General features: G+C 42.3%; 1 protein-coding gene across 1 annotated transcript in view; it reads left to right on the forward strand.

The window, feature by feature from the left end:
* The window catches only part of LOC119647257, a 73,534-nt gene extending 55,153 nt beyond the window's left edge, over window positions 1–18,381 (forward strand). Inside the window, exons 4-11 of the mRNA XM_038048138.1 lie at window positions 6,725–6,890; window positions 6,979–7,489; window positions 15,294–15,844; window positions 15,907–16,133; window positions 16,203–16,643; window positions 16,705–16,845; window positions 16,939–17,129; window positions 17,189–18,381. Coding sequence (XP_037904066.1) covers window positions 6,725–6,890; window positions 6,979–7,489; window positions 15,294–15,844; window positions 15,907–16,133; window positions 16,203–16,643; window positions 16,705–16,845; window positions 16,939–17,129; window positions 17,189–17,807 — 2,847 coding nt within the window. The 3' untranslated portion in view covers window positions 17,808–18,381. The remainder of the gene's footprint in view (window positions 1–6,724; window positions 6,891–6,978; window positions 7,490–15,293; window positions 15,845–15,906; window positions 16,134–16,202; window positions 16,644–16,704; window positions 16,846–16,938; window positions 17,130–17,188) is intronic.
* The last annotated feature ends 4,417 nt before the right edge of the window (window positions 18,382–22,798 follow it).

Genomic DNA, 22,798 nt, shown 5'->3' on the forward strand with positions numbered 1-22,798 from the left:
TGGAAGGCCACGGTCACTTTTTTCCTTCATTATTGTCAAGAATACCATCGTAGTTTTATTTGGATTTACTGGATGTTCGTGCTTGATGCACCAACTGTTCGGAGGTCTCCACCAGAAACTAGTTAAAGCATGGACATAAACTTTTATGTGTATGGGCAGATTTGGTAGTTGACATAGTAGCCAATCGATCAGCATACTTTCCTCAAGTGGTGGTACACACTTCGTTGGGAGCAGCCTTTCGTTTCTTCTGTTGTCAGGTAATGTTCAACACCTACTTTAGCACACAGCAATATCTGCTTTAGCATAGCATAGTTCCACTCAGACTCACAGGACTTCCCACGCTGGTTTTCTTGTAGCGGATACAACCTTAGCACCTTCCCGATAATGTCACGCTTAACCAGACCCTGCAGACATTTGTGCGAGAATGGTGTTAAGCTGATTTGGCTGAAGTTTTTTGGATTTAAATAGTAACCTTTGCCAGACTTCCGAATGCAGACTAGCTTACCCTTTTGCCAACAGGTGGGCAGGCAGCCCAGAGCAAAACATCCTACAGGTTGCTCTATACCCTCCTTTAACATCGCTGAATAGTTGCCATCCATGTCAGGTGCTTTGAAATACTTAAAAGATTTTGCTTTTTCACTGGTAGTTATCGGTCTCGCAATATTCCAGTTTCGTTCTGCACTGTACCCTCACTCTAAATTTTCTCAAACGACTTCTCCGAGTTAGATGGAAGCGAAATTGACAGTTTATTGTATTTACCTTTCTGCAGATTTTTCACTACTAAATTATCTCATTTGAGTCTATAGATTCTTTGCATAAGGTCCATATAGCAACCAACTATTGACTGACTACACAGTCGAGAGAACACTTCGGGTAGTAATACCTCAAGGTTAGATGGTGAACAAACATTATGTAGCCAATTATTTCCAGGAGATGTAAGTACTTTGAATTGAAGTCCCCACCAAAGATTAGGTAGTCAGTTACTATGTTAATTCTGACCAGTCGTTTTGGGGTTCGTATTTCATGTAGGGTTTTACGAATATAGTTTTTTCTGGATTTTAGTTTTACGAGCGAGGCCTTCAGCCCTCTTTCGTTAGGAGCCTTGCAAAAGCTTTTATCTTTAATCTTTATCTGCATTTTTAGGTGCATGAAAGTAACTAAGTCACTATCTTCGTTAACACCAGCCGAAATTGCTACTTTAAGATTTACATGCATTTTTTGCTTTTTTTCGAGATAAATTCGTCTCCATCCTCCGTGTTGTTGCCACCATGATTTCAATTTTCAACACAGCCTTAGCCAGCGTTTTCACTGGTATAGTTATTGTTGGTGCGTTCAATCTATAATCGTCGCATAAGCTGATTTTAGGATCTCATTTGCTTCACACCCCCCTTTCAGTTAGCAGCAGTCAAGAAGTGCGAGCAGTCTCCGCCCTTCACAATCACAGCGAAACGTAATGTAAGTCCTCCAGGAGACTTTCAAGCGTGGAGCCCTGCCTAGCCACTACGTCGGCCTGCTCATTCTTTTCTATGCTCCCGTGATCGGGAACCCAAACGAGGGAGACTTTGCAGTGCAGGGCAGCTCAGACTGTTCCACTACCTTAAAGGATGTCATCACTGAGTACAAAGCCTTCATGGTCGCTTCGGATTAGGTGCCAACCATTGCAAAGCCTTCAGTATCGTCAGCGCCTCCGCTTGAAATATGACACGGTTAAACTGTGCATATCAAAGATACACCCCACCGACTTTGTTGACTACATCCCCAATCTCCTAATATAATTCTAAATCCAGCCATCCATTTTTCGAGCTATGCTTGAATTATAAATCCCATATCTGAACAATACCACACCTGTTCCTTGATAATTGTGAAGAAAGGAACCTCCGAATGTTGCACAAAGCCTCAAATCAATAATTATAGCGGAATAACGAAAATTTATCTCTTAGTAATAAATTTTCGCTCATGCCCTTAAGTGAGCATAATGAAGCTATATCATGGACATACATATGAGTACATATTAAGGGAAAGTTATCCCTTAGAACATGAAGCCTAGCTCCTAGCATATCTCAAACTAAAAGCACATTTCGTATTTTCGTCGGCATGTCATTATTACAGGGAAATACAATATAACAATCCACATATTCTGTAAGTCCTGACTGCGGGAGCCGCAGGTCATAGAACCTGCAGGAAAGTAAAATGTAAATGTCTGTGCACGGTGTAAATTAAGGCTTGGCCTCACTGTTGACGACCAGGACGACGACTTACACTAAATTAAGTGATCCGAAATCATTCGGTGATTGTCGACTGCTTAATGGTTTTGTAGGACGTTGCGTTCCTTAAAGTGAGTCCTTTCTATGGGAGTGGCATAGTTAATGCTTATACGGAATGTTTCTAATTTTAGTTTTTTTTCCTAGGGAGTCTATTTTTGTAAATATAATGTAATGTCGACTGTTCTTTTACGGAGTATTCGGTATGTTTTATAGCACTTGCCAAATTGAGCAAGAATATCATTCGTTTTGGGTTTTTTGGAGAGCCTAAATTATTTTGTTGACGTTGGAGGTCAGTTGATATTCGTCACTATGAAAAAATGAATCGATTAATGATTTTTCGAAATAAAATAAATGAGAAGAATGTAGAAGATGTATAGATTGAAATTAAAAAACCATATATTCGAAAAGTAAAAGAGGGACGAAGACGGCTGCGGTTTCGCACCAGGGCAGAGGCAACTCATCAGACGCTGCCTCACCTCTGTCCGGGAGTAGCGTGACCGAAGCGGCTCGCCGATGTTATACGCTCCCTTTCATAATTCGCAGGACTAACCAATTCCTAGAAAAAGCGCTTATATTCGAGCTAAACTACACGACATGTGAGTTATAAGGATTATCTTAGAGATGAGAGACTTGAATACAGATTTATCTGCTTCCAGCATAAAAGCTACTACTTTCGATTATGTCCCCTTGCCTTCAAACCAGGAAAATCAACCGTTGGGAAGTGGTTTGTAAGTTTGAACGAGACGAAATGAGCACCGAGGACGATGGACGCAGTGAACGCCTGTTAGTGACGAAAATATCAAGTCCACAAAATAATTTGGATGACGGCAAAGTGAAGTTAATCGAGATACCTGAGACTCTAAAGTTATCAAAAGAACGTGGTGGACATATTGCTTCTGAATCTCTGGGTATGCGAAAGCTCCGTTCAAAGTGGGTGTTGCGCGAATTCACATTCAACCAAAAACAACAAGTTGACGATTCTAAGCAGTGTTTGAAGCTCTTCCTCCATAAAAACCCGAATTTATGCGTCGACATGTGACAATGGACCAAACATGGTTCTATTATTTCACATCAGAATCAAAACGATGGCCATCTGAGTGTACTGCACAGGGTAAACCGACTCCAAAGCATGTAAAGACGCAGCTGTCGGCTGGCAAGGCGATGGCATCAGTATTTTAGGATGCACATGGTATAATATTCATCGACCATCTTGAGAAGGGAAAAACCATCAACAACGACTATTACATAGCGCTATTGGAAAAACGGAAAAAGTGCTGTTTTATCAAGACAGTGCACCGTGTCACAAATCAATGTATGAATTGTATGAATTGGGCTTCAAATTGCTTTTTCATCCACCGTATTCTCCAGATCCTGCCCTTAGCAACTTTCTCCTCTTATCAGACCTCAGGAGAATGGTCGCTGGAAAGAAATTTAGCGACGATGAAGAGGTAACCGCCGAAACTGAGGCATGTTTTGGGGCTAAAGACAATTCTTGCTATAAAAATGGTATCGAAAAATTGTATGACCACTATAGTCGTTATATCGCCCTCGAAGACAACTGAATAATAAAATCAAATTTTACTAAACAAAATTTGTCCTATGTTAACCTACGAACTTTTTAGCCCACCTGGTATGTATGTACATATATATTAAATCTAACAACAGGTTTAGGGCAGGCCGTAGGTATCTGGCCAATGGGGTTATTTTAGGGTATGTCTAAGGTGGAGTCTTCTAATATTAAGATTTGGATGGTTTTCCGGTCTCTCGAAAAGAATCGATTCTGACCGGCTAGCTGTGGTATTACCGACTTTGAGCTTTAATCGCCAAACTTTCTTGTGAATGGATCTAAGGCCAGAGTATCTATTTTTTCCATGAAAGATGCAGACTTGCGTCTTTGCCGCGCTTATTTTTGGTCCCCATTTCTGGTAGTATTTGCAGAAAAGTGCGAGGTACTTCTCTATCGCTTTAATTGCCTTGTTGGGCCGAAAGTCTGAAGAATAGACTAACGTGTCATTGGCAAATTGCTGATATCTGCTAATTTTCGGGTGTTTGTTACGGAAATTCACCATTATTTCCTCGATTAACGTACTGAGTTGATCTGAGAGAGCAATGTTTTATATTCAGCATTAACGCAATTTCCATGCTTATAGAACATTCGCATGAGATTTCTGAGTTAAATCTGTCTGACTTTCAGGTGTAGCATAATGTCGTGAGGAGGTAAGTTATACTGGAACTCATCGGCTTCAATAAGCTTTGCGTTTATGCGCATAATCGTATTAATGGCGTCTGTCACCAAAATGATTGCTTCGTCAATTTCCTTGTCCGACAAGTTACGGGTGGTTGCAAGTTTCTTCAAGTTCAGCCTTGGTATTTAATCTGACTTGAATTTTTCCTAGTTCGTCTCAGCGAAAGTTGTGACAGTTGTCATTACTCGTTTTTACAGTTCAGAGGCCGAGGACGGTTTCAATTCCGCTGCATAGGGGTCGGACATGCCTGGCAGGATTTTACGGGGGCCACCTGAAAACTTTGGCTTGTTTCCTCAGCAGGAAGTAGTCAAGGAAGGATTGGCTGGATTTTTTTATGAATTCGGTAAGATCATCTCACGATCGGATGTTGTAAGGGTCGTAGATCCATTTCAGTAGAGTTTCCCCATTTCTATTGACTGCCTTATCGCCCCAGAAGGTGTGCCTCGAGTTGAAGTCGCCAGCGAAAATAAGGTATTTAGACTTCACCTTGAGATTGCTCAAGAATTTCAGGTCTTGTCCCAGTTGCTCAGTGTAGGAGTTTCATCCAGTATCGACGGAGACGACAAAAAATCTGCCTATTATCTGCCGTTTCACTATTGCCGCAGCAACGGAAGAGACGAGCAGGTTCTCGCAAGCACTTCAACCAATTCACGGAAAGCTTTAGTGGGTAGACTGGAAACGGATTGAACAGCGGCTTTTGGAAGAGCCTTACGGGCGGCTTGAGCGTAAGAGGCTCCGGGGAGACTCCTTGTCGAGCTTTGTGACAGATGTGCCACCATCTTCTTGACACAAGATAATTCGGTTGTTCTTTTTTTCTTTGCAGGCACCCGTAATAGCTCACAGAGTGGCCAGCTTAGCCGCAGTTGCAACAATTCGACATTTCCCTCACGAGTCTCATGCATTCCCCGCGTGGATGATTTTTTGGTGGACTTCACGCAATTGTGTACCATCGTACCGTTTAGGCCGATGTGCCCGAAGTTCTAGCAGTTAAAGCACTGCACTAGTTCCTCCTTCGACAACTTTCGAAAGGCTTCATCTTTTGTCTCATCAAATATAGTCATGAGGGATATCAAATGAAAGGTCTCGATTAGTACTTTTCGAAGCTGGTCTTAGTTTTATCATTTGTTGGAACGGTAGGGGATGCGGGGGGTTGAAAGTGAACACTTCTTTAACGAATCCATTCTCTTAAACTACTCAACCGAAACATCTGAAAAAATCAAGAGGCTGCCACTATGTGGTGCCTAGCTTCGAAAATACCCTACATACCTATATCTCTTCAAATAAAGTTAATATTAATATGTGTGTCCGGATAGCTAAGTGGTTAGAGCACAAGGCTGTCGTACGAAAGGTCGCGATTCAAATCTCACTGGTGGCAGTGGGATTTGTATCGTCATTTGACGGCGGATACCAGTCGACTCAGCTGTTAATGAGTACCTGAGTCAAATCAGGGTAATAATCTCGGACGGTCTACAGTGTACTATAGTGTACCGTTACGGTCTTGAGTGAAGTGCTCCTGTGCTGCAGCCCTTCGGTGGGTACAGTCCGTGTCTCTCTTGGCTCGCTTATATAAAAAAAACAATACAAAATTACGGCAGCCTAAGTGGACATACCCTACAATTCGCATTGCTGAAGCTGTGGAGAAGACAGAGAAACCCTCAGGCACTTCCTTTGCGACTGTTCAGCTGCCGCTACATTCAAGCCACGGACACTAGATAAACCATTCTTTGAGGACCTCAGAAAGATACCTGGCTGGCTCTGAAGATCTGTAACAGCAGTCATGGTCTTAGGAGTCATCAAAACGGCGTACAACAACTCTAATTGGACTTCTCGAAGCGGCCACCGACACCTACCTACCTACCTCTCTCGTATAATCCACCATTCATGAATGCACCAATTCCAATAGTAAAATCCCGTGATTCACCATTACTACACAGAAATAGACGATCCACATGTTGTTGCGTTGAAAAACTACTTAGAAAAAGTCCTGACCTAATCATCTAATCATCCTCTTCAACCAAAGGACGAGACGACTTCACCTTTCTAGATTGAATACAGAATTATATTAAAAAATCATGATAATGTACGAAAGTTGCAACCAAGCTCAACGAAAACATTTGTATGCTTCATGGGTCATCCATCTTATCAATATAATGAAGAAGAGTTTAAGTTACATTTATTTTGCAATCAAAATTTTTGGACCATTTATAATTACAGGGCGAATACGTTGGCAGCAAAATAATTTTTTTGGATCAAGATTCCCTGCCTGTAAATAGTCGTATTATCTACGAAATTCACAACGACTCACTTGAAGTTTTTAAGCCAGACTGCAATGCTTACGTAGCAGACCATAGAGGGTTGAATTCTTCGGTTATCAGTTGCCGTGAGTATGCCTTCTAAACGGTCTAAACGTTCAAAAATAAAATTTCGTCAAACTTTCACCGAATAATTTTTGTAATTTTTTCTTTCAGAGATGGTTTTCGCACGTGACGGTATTCTTCGGCTGAGTCCATACTGCGTAACCTTAGAAGCGCATGATCAGACAGTAGATTCAAACGATCGGAAATCAGCTCATGTGGAAATATGTTTTGAAACAAATTTGAATTTAATTCATGAATCTGACCGTCCTACTGCTCTAGCTCTTCATTCAGGGCCTCCAGTTGCTGAGAGTCGTCGTGGCCGGAAGAAATCCAGGAAGCTTGTTCTAAGCTCAGAAGAAACATTATCTTCGAGTGAATCAAATCAACGAGCTCAAAAGCCAATTCCAATCAATTATCCTCGCGATGTTTATGTGTTCAGAACAGCTTTGAACCTGTCACGCGTTACTCAACCGTCACGAATGATTGACCTTGTAAATAGGACATTAGTTAAATTTGAAATTACGGAGGATCCAACGCATATTTTCAACATTACATCAAGATCAGGAATTATCTATGTGAGCAATGTAACTGCGCTAAGGACAGCGCCAGAAACAATTTATTAGTGAGTATCTGAAACTTATTATGGGTGTGTACACTTCTTCTATGGTATTTAATATTTGGGTACCCATGGTTCGTAGGGTATGTATAATACTTTGAATATACCCGATATTCAATTCGATGGGGTGCTGACATTTTATCACTTGAAAAAGCAGCTTTGTCCTACAATAACTTTGTTAATAATAGCAGGATTTCCATCAAACTTTTCATTTTGATGCTCCCTACGAAAATCTATCTTACTGCAAAATTCTGGATTGGATCTAGGGTGAAATTAAGGGGTGTTGGTAGTAAGTAGATACGTTGTATGGGGACTCTCGTTAAAATTCAACGTTCAGCAATATAATTCACTATATATGTGGGGGTTCACAGTTTCCACCTTCTCATCAAATTGCGTGTGAATCGATAATATAAACACAAGACCTTGAAAAGGTATGTATCTCGTTTCTGAAACCTTGGAAATCGTCTGTAAATTTGACATTGACATTAGGAAGAAAATTGTTCCCTTTCCGAAAAGCTAACTGTTTGATAAATAATTATTATCTACCATACAATAAACTGTAAACTTTGTATTTAAATACAATACCAGTTCCTCGATTCTAATGAACTCCTGCGCCTCGAGTTTCTACTCTAGCTTGGTGCTTATAAAATATTACTGGGATAATCCTATCTCCAGCAACACCATATCAAGGCAGTTGGATTGAAGCGTCACCAGTTTCTGGTTAAATTCAGATGATTTGCCAAAACCAGGAGTCTGACTGCACAATGATGTGACCAGAGCCGACTTATGAGGTTTGGCCATTCATTTTTAAGGTTTTGTGTAAACACAAAACCTTATTAAAATCGGTTTACTGTCTGTCTGTCTGTCTGTCTGTCTGTCTGTCTGTCTGTCTGTCTGTCTGTCTGTCCGTCACACGCATTTTTCTCGGAGACGGTTGTAGCGATTGGCACCAAATTTGGTAGAAAGGTGGAAACTGTGAACGCTTACGCATACAGTGAGTTACATCTTTTTACGTTGAATTTAAGGGGGGGTCCCCATACATGCAAAAGGGGGGTGTAAATTTTTTTTTCATCAAATATAGTCATGTGGGGTATCAAATGAAAGGTCTCGATTAGTACTTTTCGAAGCCGATCTTAGTTTTGACATTTGTTGGAAAGGTGGGGAGTGCGGGGGGTTGAAAGTGCTCATTCCTTTAAGGGGGCCATTCTCAGAAACCACCCAACCGAAAAATCTGAAAAAAATCAGGGGGCTGCCACTATATGGTGCCTGGGCTCCGAAATACCTTCCATAGTGATATCTGTACAAATAAAGTTAATAATAGTATATTACCATAATTTTTAATAATTGACTGCAAAACCCCCCTTAAGTTCATGATAGCACGACGAAATCTCACAACAATATAGAGTATAACATGGAGCATGATCTTACCAAGTTTGGTGGAAATCGCACTATTACTAACAAAGTTATAATACGTCAAAGTTCTGGCTTCTTCGCAAATTCAAGACTATGAATGTCAATATCATACGAAAGTGGATATTCTCACATAATATATAGATATATTACGTGCTACGTACTAAGAAATACACAAAACCTTTCGTACCTGAAGCGTCCAGCTTCCGGTTTCCCGACTTGTTAAGTCTGCCCTGAGGGCTGCAATTGCAAAAGTTGACGTGGACCAATAGAGAAACTTGAACTCATTCCGGTAAGAGAAAACTTTGACCGGAAGCAGCTGATGGGGGTGGTGTGTTTCGGAAAAGTTTTCTTCAATGAAGAATTTGAATACTCTGCATTTAGTAAACGTCATCAGATTCACAAAACGGGGCGAGCGTTGCAACCAGGAAACAATCTGAACAAACGTTTTAGAGGATAGTACAATAGGCTTAATATTATATATTGATACGTAATACTCGCGGAGGAGGTAGGAGAGGGGGGGGGAGGGGGGGGGGGGGGACAAGGATATAGCGTATCCTCTATAAAAAAAATCAATTGAAAACGACATTCTCCTTCAAATATTTGGAGGTCGTAAGCCTTCATAAAAAATAATTTAAGGCTAGTTATTCGCTATCTTGTCAATCTAGTACATTTACTCTGATGAAACGAAGTAAGAAAAAAAACAACCTTCTTATTTTTCTTTAGCCTTTGTCCCGTTCACAAGCGGGTTCTGCTCGTCGTGATTGGGTGCGCCATTTTGTTTTATCAAAGGCCTAATCCGGATGCAGTCGTAAGGCTTTCAAATCACCATCCGACGAATCAAACCATTGTTGTTTCGGCCGGCCTTTTGGTCGCTTATCATCGACTTCGATGTGCAGACCATACTATTCCAACGCAATATCTTCGTCTCCATTACCGCAAAATGCCGTTCATTGTCTTTTATTTCTAGAGGTCGATATAGTGGACGATATTCCGGTAAATTTTGGGCTTGAGACGTTCGTTGATACGTCGATCACAAAGGATATCAATTGCGGAACGCCAGTTCATCCAGGTTGGAGAAACGTGGAGAAATTTGACAACGTAGTTCTCCATTCAATCGCTCAGTTCTGGGGCGTTCACTGCCACTGGCAGTGATAGTACCTGTTTCATGAGGATTTTGGTGGTCAAAAATTAAGTTTTATTTAGATTCAATCTGAAATCATTCCATTCCATTTTTGGACAAGTTGTTCGAAATCATTTTTACCATTAAACGCTAGGAAGACATCATCTGCATAATGCACCTTATGGGGCCCTGGACTTTAGAAGTCGCGTGTGATAGTATCCATAACAAGAACAAAGATGAGTGGTGAGAGGTTGCTTCTTTGATGAACGTCGGGAGAGATACGAAGCGGTTTTGATACACCCGCTACACTTCGATTTTTACTTTTCAGATCATGGTAGACAAATGGAACCCAGCGCATGAGTTCTTCTGACACTAGGTGTTGTTGTAGAGCATACCAGATTAGTTATGTGGCACACGGTCAAATGCTTTCTCCAGAACCAAAAATGCAATGTAAAGAGAGTCACGCTTCTCACGGTATTTCTCCATGAGTAATTGCGCAGCATATATTGCATCATTAGCTCCACAGTTCTTAAAAAACCCGGCTTGATTCATGGTAATTTCAACGATTTCGTGAATACAGTTGTCAAGAATGCGTTCAAAGATCTGTTGGACTACCTTTCTTTTTCCATATTGGAACTGTGGTACTCTCTTACCAGTTAGATGTTGTTCTATCTTCCTAAATAACCCGATTGAAGAATTCACTGAGCACAGTGTTGGATCCCAGCTCTTCGCTTTCCAAAGCTCAAATGATTTTCCCGATTTCGTTCCTGTTATTGCTTCCTCGATTTCAGTAGCGCTAACAAATGGAATTACCACTAATGCCGGCAATGTTCGTGGAACTGGAGACTGAACAAATTCTTCCATTGAAATCTGCTCGAAATCTTCTTGCCATTTATCCATCGCGCCTCGTTTTTCGTTCGTTCTGACTCAATCACCCTGTTTTAGTTCTGACTGAATTTGCTCAGTTTGGATACATACCTAACAATCTGTACCCTCCATCGTAGATTTTAATAGTCGGATCAGTTTCAGAGGAACTATTGGCACAATATTTTACACGATTAATGCTATCGCAAATTTGATAGAAGTGTGAGAATAGGCATACGTCGTTTTTTCCAACACTTATTTGACCATGTCGGTGGTGGATTATTCATTTCTATTTGTTTAATAAATCCAGCCTCGCCCTTTTCTAAAAGCTCTGCGAGAACCTCGTCGATTCCAGATGTTTGGTCAACTTGAGTTTATTCACATTTTGCTATCTCTACTTCACCAAAAGTTAGCGCTCTCATAACTCTTATCAAATGGCTACCTCTCAGATTAGATAAGATTATCCTGGTTCTTAGCATGGATACTACCAATGGGTAAGACACCCCTTGAACCCAATTCTAGTTAGACCTTACTTGATGGCTTTGGTACTAACGCTGTTGAATGCCCCCTCCATATCCAGGAAGGCTGCTAGCGTATATTGTTTTCTGTGTAGCGATGGCCCAACCGTGCTAATTACGTGATAAAGACCGAATTCCCTTTGAAGTAGGCATGCTGAGATCACCCTTGAATGGAAGTCTCTAGGCTGTTCAATATGAAAGAGGTGAGGATGATTATCATTCGCCGACTCAATGCCCACGTGCGTCCGCTTTCAAATTGGAAACCACGTATGCGTTTCCAAGATTGCCTTTTCCGCAACATGACAATCATTGCGCTGTCTGGACCCGGAGAAGCTGTTTATAACCCAGCTGATGTTATCCTCGGTAATCACCGATTCGATAATCTCACACGGCTGAAGCTGCATACCGTCCAAGCAAGGTTCTGACTCACAGCTCTCCTTCCGACTTCGTCCGACTTTTTAATAGAGGATGGGCTGTTATGTTCTTTGGTAAAAATCATAATGAGATTCGTTACTTCCAATGTTCTGACATTAGTTCAGCTAAGACCACTTGCCGATAGTCTTGATAGTCGAATTGTATCTTCTCAGGCAATCTTTGTATGGCTACCAAAATTTTTGCCTGTAGCAGATGTCACAGATCTTTTTGGTCAGCTTCACCACGGTGCAAATGTGTTTTTGCTGTATTTTGTAGGGCACGAGACTTTAAAGGTGGTTTCGAAAACTTTTCCCAGAGCCGCGGCCTTTGACTAGGTCGTCTATCGTGACAATATTACCATTGCGAGCACAGGAGAGTTTGTTCGTGATAACTTCCCCACACTTCCTCCACTCGTTTGTTGCTAGGGCCTTCGGAAGACCTTTAGAAGGAGATTTTGACTGAAAGCTATTCAACTGTGATCTGGGAAGGATAACTGATCAGACACTCTTCAGCTCTCCTTCCTGAAAGTCCCATTGTTGGTTAGTAGGGTGATATCAAGGATCTCCTCCCAGCCGTCACAGTTCACCGACCTGGAGAAAGTGAAGGTCAGTGTACTGCCCTCGTTACATACCAATAAGTTTGGGTTAGTAATAAAGTCAAGGAAAGATTCACTTTTTTCGTTGATTTCCGGGCTCCAAAGCATGTGCCAGGTTTCTCACCGCTATCAAGGATGTCAGATGTTGAAATTCTGCTGGTGGAGCTGAACGACCATAATCCATATAAACAGAGAAGACATATACGTACCTCGCCCGTCTGTCCCAAGTTAGATCGCTAGAACTCAGGTCCGGAAACAGTCCGGATAGCTGAGTGGTTAGAGCACAAGGCTGTCGTACGGAAGGTCGCGATTCAAATCTCGCTGGCGACAGTGGGATTTGTAACGTGATTTGACGTCGGATACCAGTCGACTCAGCTGTGAATGAGTACCTGAGTCAAATCAGGGTAATAATCTCGGGCGAGCGTAATGCTGACCACATTGCCTCCTACAGTGTTCTGTAGTGTACCGTTACGGTCTTGAATGAAGTGCTCTAACACACTTCAAGGCCCTGATCCAATATGGATTGTTGTGCCAACGATTATTATTATTATTATTATAAAAGCTCTTTCTGGCGAGGATCTCGGGCTGTACACTGCTGAAGGCAAGACGAAGTACGTGGTGGCAACGTCAGCGCCAATGAACAAAGAACCAACAACATCGAATCGCACTGGTTAAACGAATACAATAAAGATCTTGGGCTGCACATCAGTGGAGGCACGACAAAATATATGGTGGCAATGTCAGCCCCGATCAGTGTCTCTTGTGCTGTGGAATAAATTATAACCTTTTGATATTTCGGTCTCATCTAATAACCTTGTAGGAATCAAAGCAACGGATACATCCTCCCAGAAGATGCTCAGTGACCATTTCCATGGCATGGCCTCGACACTGGTCCACAACTCCGGCGCTAGTTCACTATTAGCGAGTTTATGACGTCGGAACTTAGCGTCGGAGTTGTTGCACACTCCGCTCCTCTTGTTTTCCTGTTCGACCTCATTCTGAGATCGATTTGCGGTTGAAGGCGAAAGTTTCCTCCTTTTGCAGGTTGTTCAGACAATTCCCTAATATTTAGCGTGGAATTTTTCATTCAACAATTCCAAGATCTGTATTTTTCGCAGAGGGCAGATAGCCCCATTGGCCCGTTCCAAAGAGGCTTTATTCCAGGCAAATTATCAACAGGTCAGATTTTCTCTTTGCCGCAAGCGATGGAATACTGCTAGAATATGGTCAACAGTTGCATTTGCATCGCCTTTAAAGTCACCAATGATAGCACAGCCTCGGTAAAACTATACACGGCCATGAGAGAATTCGGCATCCCGACGAAATTGATAAAACTGACTAAGCTGACCCTGACCAATGTGCGAGGTCAGATAAAAGCAGTAGGATCACTCTCTAGACCATTCAACATCAACAACGGTCTAATACAAGGGGATGCCCTATCATGCTTCCTCTGTAACCTGGCCCTGGAGAAAGTGATTCGCGATGCAGATATGAATACGAGAGGCACCATCCTCTTCAAGCCCACTGGCCTAAGTTGACGATATTGACTCTATGGGAAGAACAACCCAAAATGTACAGTCTACTTTCATCCAGATCGAGCAGGCGGCGCGAGATCTCCGGCTGCACACTAATGAAGGCAAGACGAAGTACATGGTGGCAACGTCAGCGCCAAAGAACTAAGAACCAACAACATCGAATCGCACTGGTTAAACGAAAACAATGAAGATAAGAAACTAGAACTTTAAGACTGTTGTCCTATCTAGGATCGAACATCACAACCGATAACAGCTATGACGATTGGTTGTTGGCAGGAAACAGAGCCTATTTCAGCTTACAAAAACTGTTTCGCTCGAAACGTTTCACCATAGGGTCAAAGCTCTTACCGTACAAAATACAAGGTCTCGCCAATCCTTATGTATTCCTCGGAGACTTGGGTTCTTAGCAGGAAAAATTGCGAACCCTTGGCCATGTTCGAGAGGAGAATCCTCCCCCTAAATGAGGATGGACGATTCTGTAGCCTACATAACGACGAAATCTATGAGCAATACCACAACCGTCTGGTTGTGGATAAAATCTGGCTGAATAATCCTTTATCCCTTAATCCGTATGGATCAAGCTGGGGCGATGTCTATGGTCCCACCCGGAAAGTCTATAAGGGCAATATCTATGGTAGGAAAAGAAGACGAGGCAGACCCTGCCTAAGATGGAGCGATGGCGTGGGCCAGGACGCCAGACAGCTTTTAGGGATATCGAATTGGTGGACCTCGGCGCAAAACCGGGATGTCTGGAGTTCCTTATTAAGGCAGGCCTAGACCGGATACCGGTTGTTGCGCCGTTGATGATGATGATGATGTCTATGGTAGAAAAAGAAGACGAGGCAGACGCTGCTTGAGATAGAGTGATGGCGTAGGTCAGGACACCAGACGGCCTTTAGGGTTATCGAATTGATGGACCTCGGCGCAAAACCCGGATGTCTGGAGTTCCTTACTAAGGCAGGCCTAGAGCGGATACCGGTTGTTGCGCCGTTGATGATGAATGTTGCTCAGAATATGGATGACCCTCTCGTACTGGCTCTTGAGAAAGACTCTAGCAGATTTCTGCTTCTTCGCTGGGTTCTGACATTTCACCATTCTTGTCGGTCCTTGTTTCTTGGGGTTCCTCGATGTCAACGGTTTCGGAGTAGGAATACCGTCGCTCTAATGTGATAAAACTATAGAACATTTAAATAGATTTTTTCCTTTTACGTTTTTTTTGGAAAAAAAAGGTTACTGTCTTGGTTGGAACAACAAATGCTTGCTTGATTCACTAACTGATACCAATATGCAACTTAAATATTTAAAATATCGGAACTTTGTCAGTTTGAATACAATGTAGATTTCCTTGTAGTCTATCTGTCTCATGGAACATCGCCTCAGCAAATATAATCATTCACCTAGAGGATAATCGACCAGCAAATGCAACTTGTGAAGAATTACCCAAAAATCGACTTACACCCTCCTGTTCTGAAGTCGGACTGAAAAAAGATTGTACACATTTATGCGGACTAGGTACTGGCGGAGGTACTTGCCAATGGCGAAGCAATAATGTGTCCAGGTCCACAATTTACTACGCAACATGTTCACCAGACATAAGCTATTGTCCTGATAATGTTTGCGATCCACTTGAAGAACTAGGACAGAAGAACGACATCTTTTTATGCCCACAAGACTGCACCCCCTCTCAGGAGATATTTGGAATACACACTACAAACAGCGTGAATCGAGGTATATACTCTGCGGTTGGAATCTGTACTTGTGATGATTTTGGAAAGTGCACCTGTGCTGAGCACAATACTTTCACGTCGATTTTTAAGAAATCAAATAAAAATAAGAAATTGGATGCAGATAAGTCTGCGAATAAAACTCAGTTGGGGAATTTAGTGACATTCACGACCACCAGTAAGTATGATAGGTTTATGGAGGCTAAAGATGAATTAAATGTGTCCTTTGTATATTTGCAGACAATACTACAACATTTGAGTGCGGACCATCCTGCTTAATGCTCCTTATTGGATGCCCCATGATACTGATAATACTCATCATTGGGCTCTACCTATCCAGACGCAAATACATGAGACGAGCGAAGCGGAAAACAATTACTGACAGGATCACAGGGAATGGAATGGACGAAGCGAGGAATGATATGCCACTGGTTTTAATGGACGGTGAATTCAAACTAGAAAGCACTGTAAGTTATTAATAGATACTCAGCTTTGTAGCTACAATAAAAAGATATTTTGGAATATGTTTTTTCTAGGCCAACTCCAAGTGGGAATTCGCTCGGGACCAACTACTGCTGGATATCACTCTGGGCGAAGGTGAATTTGGAAAAGTCCTCAAAGCGTTTGCCACCAACATAGCTGGCAGACCAGGAATTACCACAGTAGCTGTGAAGATGCTGAAACCAGGAGCGAATTCAGTAGAACATTTGGCATTACTTTCGGAATTCCAGTTGTTACAAGAGGTCTCGCACCCAAATGTAATCAAATTATTAGGTGCCTGCACAAAAGGTGATACCCCGTTGTTGATCATCGAATATGCTATGTATGGATCACTTCGGAACTATTTACGCCTGAGTCGGAAAATTGAATGTTCTGGTTTTGAATTTACCAATGGTGTTGAGCCAGTAACAGTTAAGGATATCTTGTCATTTGCTTGGCAAATTTGTAAAGGAATGGCTTATCTAACTGAAATTAAGGTATGACAATGTAATTATTAATATATAAATATGCACTCTTAAACGCTTACTATTCATGCAGCTTGTTCACAGGGACCTAGCGGCGAGGAATGTGCTGCTCGCTGAGGGAAAAATCTGTAAAATATCAGATTTCGGGTTAACAAGAGATGTATATGAAGATGACGCTTATCTAAAACGAAGTAAAGATCGAGTGCCAGTTAAGGTATTTACATGTTCCTTTTCTTTATTCATAGTTCTCTTGAAGTCCTTACTCCTTTTTATATGTACTGACCAATTTTTTTTTATAACTTTACAGTGGATGGCGCCAGAATCTCTAGCAGATCATGTATACACAACGAAGTCAGATGTCTGGGCATTTGGAGTCTTAGCTTGGGAGCTAATAACGCTAGGCGCATCTCCTTACCCAGGTGTTCCTCCACAAAACTTATACCATCTACTCAAAACTGGCTACCGAATGGAACGGCCTGAAAACTGTTCCGAAGAAATGTAATTTATTATTTAAAATGGAGAAATTTTCAATAATCACAACAAGATCTCATTTTTAGATATTCTATAATCCGTACATGTTGGACTGATGATCCTGCGTCACGTCCGTCTTTCAAATATCTAGCATCTCAGTGGGAGAAACTACTGGGTAATAACGCCAGATATTTAGAGCTTGAAGCAAACGCGATCTCAAATCCCCTTTATTGTCAAGAAGATTCAAATGAAACAGAATCACAGATAGACGACCTTGGCGAACCAGAAGCGTTAGATCATCTTTGGCGGTCACCGCAACCCAATGACATTATCGAACATTCCACCAGCATGGATCAGTGCTCGCAGAATACTGGTACGACGAGTCGAGAAGAGTCTCAAGTTCCACCTGGCTACGACATGCCACGTCCTTTGATTGAAACTAAAAACGTTGAACAAAATCTGCGATATCAAAATGACCTTCGATTTCCACTGAACATTCGAGAGTCACGCACAAGTCAAACGCTCGATCCTAATCACTATTCCGTCCCTAAAAAGGGAATTTCCTATGTTGACATGACAAACACAAAGAACCTCATAATTGATAACCTCGATAATGAGGATATTGAGAAGAAACTTTCCAAAGATATCTCATTCCGATTTTCAAGTTTACTAAACCTAAACGATCAGCAAACCACCGTAGTGTAAGGATATTTGTTGAAATCCTATGAAGGGTATATTCACTGCGTCAAATGGAATGAATTTGAGAACAGGACTAAGCTGCTAACGAAAGTCTCGAAACTTGAAATGATTGTGTACCATAAGGAACGAATCGCCTTCAGCCTTTTTTGCATTCATCCCCCAATCCTGCATTCGTGAATATCCAACCTCATAGCGCCTGCAATCTATCGTCAGCTTAAAGAGAAATGTATTTAGGTCCATACTTTCCACATTGCACTATCCTAAATATTAGCGTGATTGAGAGGGATAAGAATAAAGGAAAGGAAAAATTGAGCAAAAGACCAAGGCAAATAGACCAAAGTAACAGACAATGTAAGAAATTTATATGTGATTCTAATTAAGTACTGTAAATTAATTCTTTTTTACTCAAAATATTCTATATATATGTATGTATTATAATAAACCTACAAAGGAGTTTGTAAGCAGTTATTTTTCCGATAAGACAAATTTTATACAATTTGGTTGTTTTTATTTAAATAAGTATTTAGCAGAACGAGGAGTAATCCATGTTTAGACTTTTTGAATACCTCTTTAAGGTTACATTTAGGGAAGGATGAAATGTGGTGAATGAAAATATAAATATATCTATATACACATTACAATTTGTTTTAACTGACTTTTCACCCCATTTTAGATCGTTTCAAATATTGTACCCTTGTTGGACAGTTTTATATGTTACCTTTATTATATTTTACGGGGAGCAAGCCGTAAGCCAATTCTCCTTCGACCTCAGCATCTCCGCAACTAAGTTCTCCAGGTTCACACTCCTACCCAACGCTTGGTTTAGATTCCTCCTCTCCATTGCGAACCTTGCGCAGTGAAACAACACATGCTCTGAATGCAGGGTATGCCACCGTATCTAGGACAATTCGGAGAATCATCCAACCAAAACGGTGCCGATACTGCCTGTTGCAACCACCGTCTCCCATGAGGAACTAGGTTATGTGGTAGTTGGTCTCCCCATGTTTCCGCTCAAGCCACACCCTAATGTTGAGAATAAGCCTGTGCGTCGACCGACCCTTGCCAGAGATCATGTGACTCTGACTTTGCTGCGATCCCACGTTCCGTGCGCCCCTCCATACGTCTGCATCAAAGCTCTCATCTCCTTTGCCAGAATGTCGACGGAGATCATGCCTGCCACCACCGAAACTGCCTCATCTGATGTGGTTCTTAAATTACTGCAAATCCTCAGAGCCATCAGCCGGTAAATCGTGTTCACCTGCTTCCGTCTCTTAGAGTTTGTAAGCGGCTTCACTCCGGCTAGAAGCAATCTCCGACAGTGTTTCGGACCAATATTCGGCAACGTTTTTACAAGTACCGCTTTGGTACTGGCTGCCTTTTGGCATGCATATTCCAGGTGTTCCTTAAAGCTCAATTTGGTGTCAATTATCACACCCAGGTATTTGATAGCCGGCTTTGATACCACCGTATATTCACCGACTTTCACTTTCAGTGTACTTTTTCCTGCGGTTCATTAGTAGGGCCGCTTCCGTTTTCGCATCAGCCAAGGTCAGCCCAGCTGTTCTGAGTGTTTTACTGTACATACATAGGTTATCTGCAAAGCCAATAATCGTAGTCCCCTCTGAGACGGGAAGAGCAAGCTCCCCATTATACATGATATCCCACAAGAGGGGACCGAGTACCGATGCCTGTGGTACCCCGGCTGTAACAATGTACTTTTGGGCCTCTCATCCGTCCGTACTGTAATTTTCCACCAAATTCGCTAAATATTCGCGGACACATATGTCAGCTAACGCCCCTTTAATTCCGTTCCAGCTGGCCGAGTTGAATGTATTTTTGACATCCAGCACCAGCACGGCACAGCAGTTGTCAGAAATCATATTGCATCCATCGTAGAGTAAGGATGATGCTCTATCTCCAGGTGGCTTGTCAGGCTTGAAAGGCAACACCAACTTTTGCTTTTTCCATTGGATAGGGAATATTCCTTTTTTTAGACACGCCTCTAAGGTGTTTGCAAAAAAATCGGGCCTAGTCTTTATTGCCAGTTTCAAATCTCGGTTGGGGATGGCATCCAAACCCGAGGCCTTATTGTCACTGATCCTACCACATACTTCCCGCAACTCCTCCACAGTTACTGGAGGTATTACGTCCTCATTCAGCTGGACAACCATTTGCCTTCCCCTACTTCCGTGGTGAGGAAACAGAGAGGTAACAATCTGTTTTAGGAGGCACGGTACCTTGGAGGATCTCCATAGCCGTTTCATTAACACCTTGCACGTCTCGCCCCAAGAGTTTATATCGGCATGGTCACACATTTCAACGTAGTAATTTTAGGTGAAGTATTCCGAGTCCCTGGCTTCATCGGATTGAAATTTCTTGCGTTTTCGACGAACTGCGCCCATAGTGCTGTTAGTTTCAGCTTCCTTTGTTAAAGTTCCTAATCAGCTTCTCAACCTTCTTCCCAATAGTTTGTTGTCCCTGGTACGTAGTCTCCATCTCCTTAAGTCCTGTCACGGTCGCCAATGTTTATAACGTTGTAATTAAACTAATTTTGGCGGTGCAATGAATAATATCCATCCGGATAGCTGGGTGGTTAGAGCACAAGGCTGTCGTACGGAGGGTCCCGGTTCAAATCTCACTGGTGGCAGTGGGATTTGTATCGTGATTTGCCGTCGGATACCAGTCGACTCAGCTGTGAATGAGTACCTGAGTCAAATCAGTGTAATAATCTCGGGCGAGCGCAATGCTGACCACATTGCCTCCTAGTGTACCGTTACGGTCTTGAATGAAGTGCTCTAACACACTCCAAGGCCCTGATCCAACATGGATTGATGCGCCAACGATTATTATTATATAATGAATAATATATTTCATGCAGTTCAATTTATATCATACAATTGCTGATCAAATGTCAAAATAGAATTTCCATACCATATCGTGAAAACGTTTGCAAGAATGTGTGGTTCCAAAACGAAGTTTCTAGATTCAGAAAACAACTGCACCAAAGTTGTCTAGACATGGTATAGGATTACATGCAAACTTGTGTGAATAGCACATGTGTTACATATTCTACATAGTTATGCATTCTTATTATCATCATCAACGGCGCAACACCCGGTATCCGGTCTAGGCCTGCCTTAATAAGGAACTCCAGACATCCCGGTTTTGCGCCGAGGTCCACCAATTCGATATCCCTAAAAGCTGTTTGGCGTCCTGACCTACGCCATCGCTCCATCTCAGGCAGGGTTTTCCTCGTCTTCTTATTCTACCATAGATATTACCCTTACAGACTTTCCGGGCTGGATTATCCTCATCCATAAGGGTTAAGTGACCCGCCCACCGTAACCTATTGAGCCGGATTTTATTCACAACCTGACGATCATGGTATCGCTCATAGATTTCGTCGTTATGTAGGCTATAGAATCGTCCATCCTCATGTAAGGGGCCAAAAATTCTTCGGAGGATTCTTCACTCGAACGCGGCCAAGAGTTCGCAATTTTTCTTGCGAAGAACCCAAGTCTCCGAGGAATACATGAAGACTGGCAAGATCATTGTCTTGTACAGTAAAAGCTTTGACCCTATGGTGAGACGTTTCGAGCGGAACAGTTTTTGTAAGCTGAAATAGGCTCTGTTGGCTGCCAACAACCGTGCACGGATTTCATCGTCGTATTTTCGACCTTAGATAGGAGAAATTATCAACGGTTCCAAAGTTGTAATCCCAGATTACGCGCCGCCTGCTCGATCTGGATGAAGGCAGTTTGTACGTCTCGGGTCGTTAATCCCATAAGTCGATATCGTCAGCATAGGCGGATGGACATTAAGAGAATCGTACCGCTTGCATTTACCTCAGCATCACAAATCACTTTTTCCAGGGCCAGGTTAAAGAGGACGCATGATAGCGCATCCCCTTGTCGTAGACCGTTGTTGATGTCGAATGGTCTTGAGAGTGATCCTGCTGCTTTTATCTGGCCTCGCACATTGGTCAGGGTCAGCCTAGTCAGTCTTATTAATTTCGTCGGGATGCCGAATTCTCTCATGGCCGTGTACAGTTTTACCCTGGCTATGCTATCATAGGCGGCTTTAAAGTCGATGAAACTGATGTCCATATTCCAGCAGTTTTTCCATCGCTTGCCGCAGAGAGAAAATCTGATCTAATGCTGATTTGCCTGGAGTGAAGCCTCTTTGGTATAGGCAAATGATGTCCTGGGCGTATGGAGCTAGCAAAATAGCCGAGAATATGTTATAGATGGTACTCAGCAACGTGATACCTCTATAATTGCTGCACTGTGTGATATCTCCCTTTTTATGTATGAGAAAATAATGCCTCTTTGCCAGTCGTCAGGCATTGATTCGTATTCCCACCCTTTGAGCACAAGTCTATGAACCACTTGGTGTAATTGGTCGCCTCCATATTTAACCCATTCGGATGGCGCCTTATGATTTTTAGGCCGATGAATTGCACGGATTTCTTCTTCTACACTTAGTAGTGGCAGTATTTGTCCGTCGTCTTCAGTTGGCGGGACCTCCAACTCCCCGATGTTCTGGTTGTTTAGTAGTTCATCAAAGTACTGAACCCATCGCTCCAATATGCCCATTCTGTCGAAAATCAGATTTCCCTCTTTGTCTCGGCAGGATGAGCAACGAGGTGTGTAAGGCTTCACCCTGCTGACTTGTTGGTGAAACTTGCGCGCCTGGTGCGGTTGCTCCTTGTACTTTTCGAGTTCACAAACCCGTTGGTTCTCCCAGACTTCCTTTTTCTGTCTGTGAAGTCGTTTCTCCGCTCCCCGGAATTCGTGATAAGTCTATGTGCCTGCCCGCGTCCTTTGAGAATGCAACATTACCCCGTATGCAGCATTCTTCCATTCCGTAGCTAGCTTACATTCATCGTCAAACCAACCGTTCCGACTCTTTTTGCGGCTAGGGCCATGTATGTTTGTGGCCGTATTTATGATAACGTTCTTCAGGTGATTGTGAAGATCATCTGTTGATGCTTCAGT

This window comes from Hermetia illucens, chromosome 1 (genome assembly GCF_905115235.1).
Source record: "Hermetia illucens chromosome 1, iHerIll2.2.curated.20191125, whole genome shotgun sequence".
Classification (NCBI taxonomy): Eukaryota; Metazoa; Arthropoda; class Insecta; order Diptera; family Stratiomyidae; genus Hermetia; species Hermetia illucens.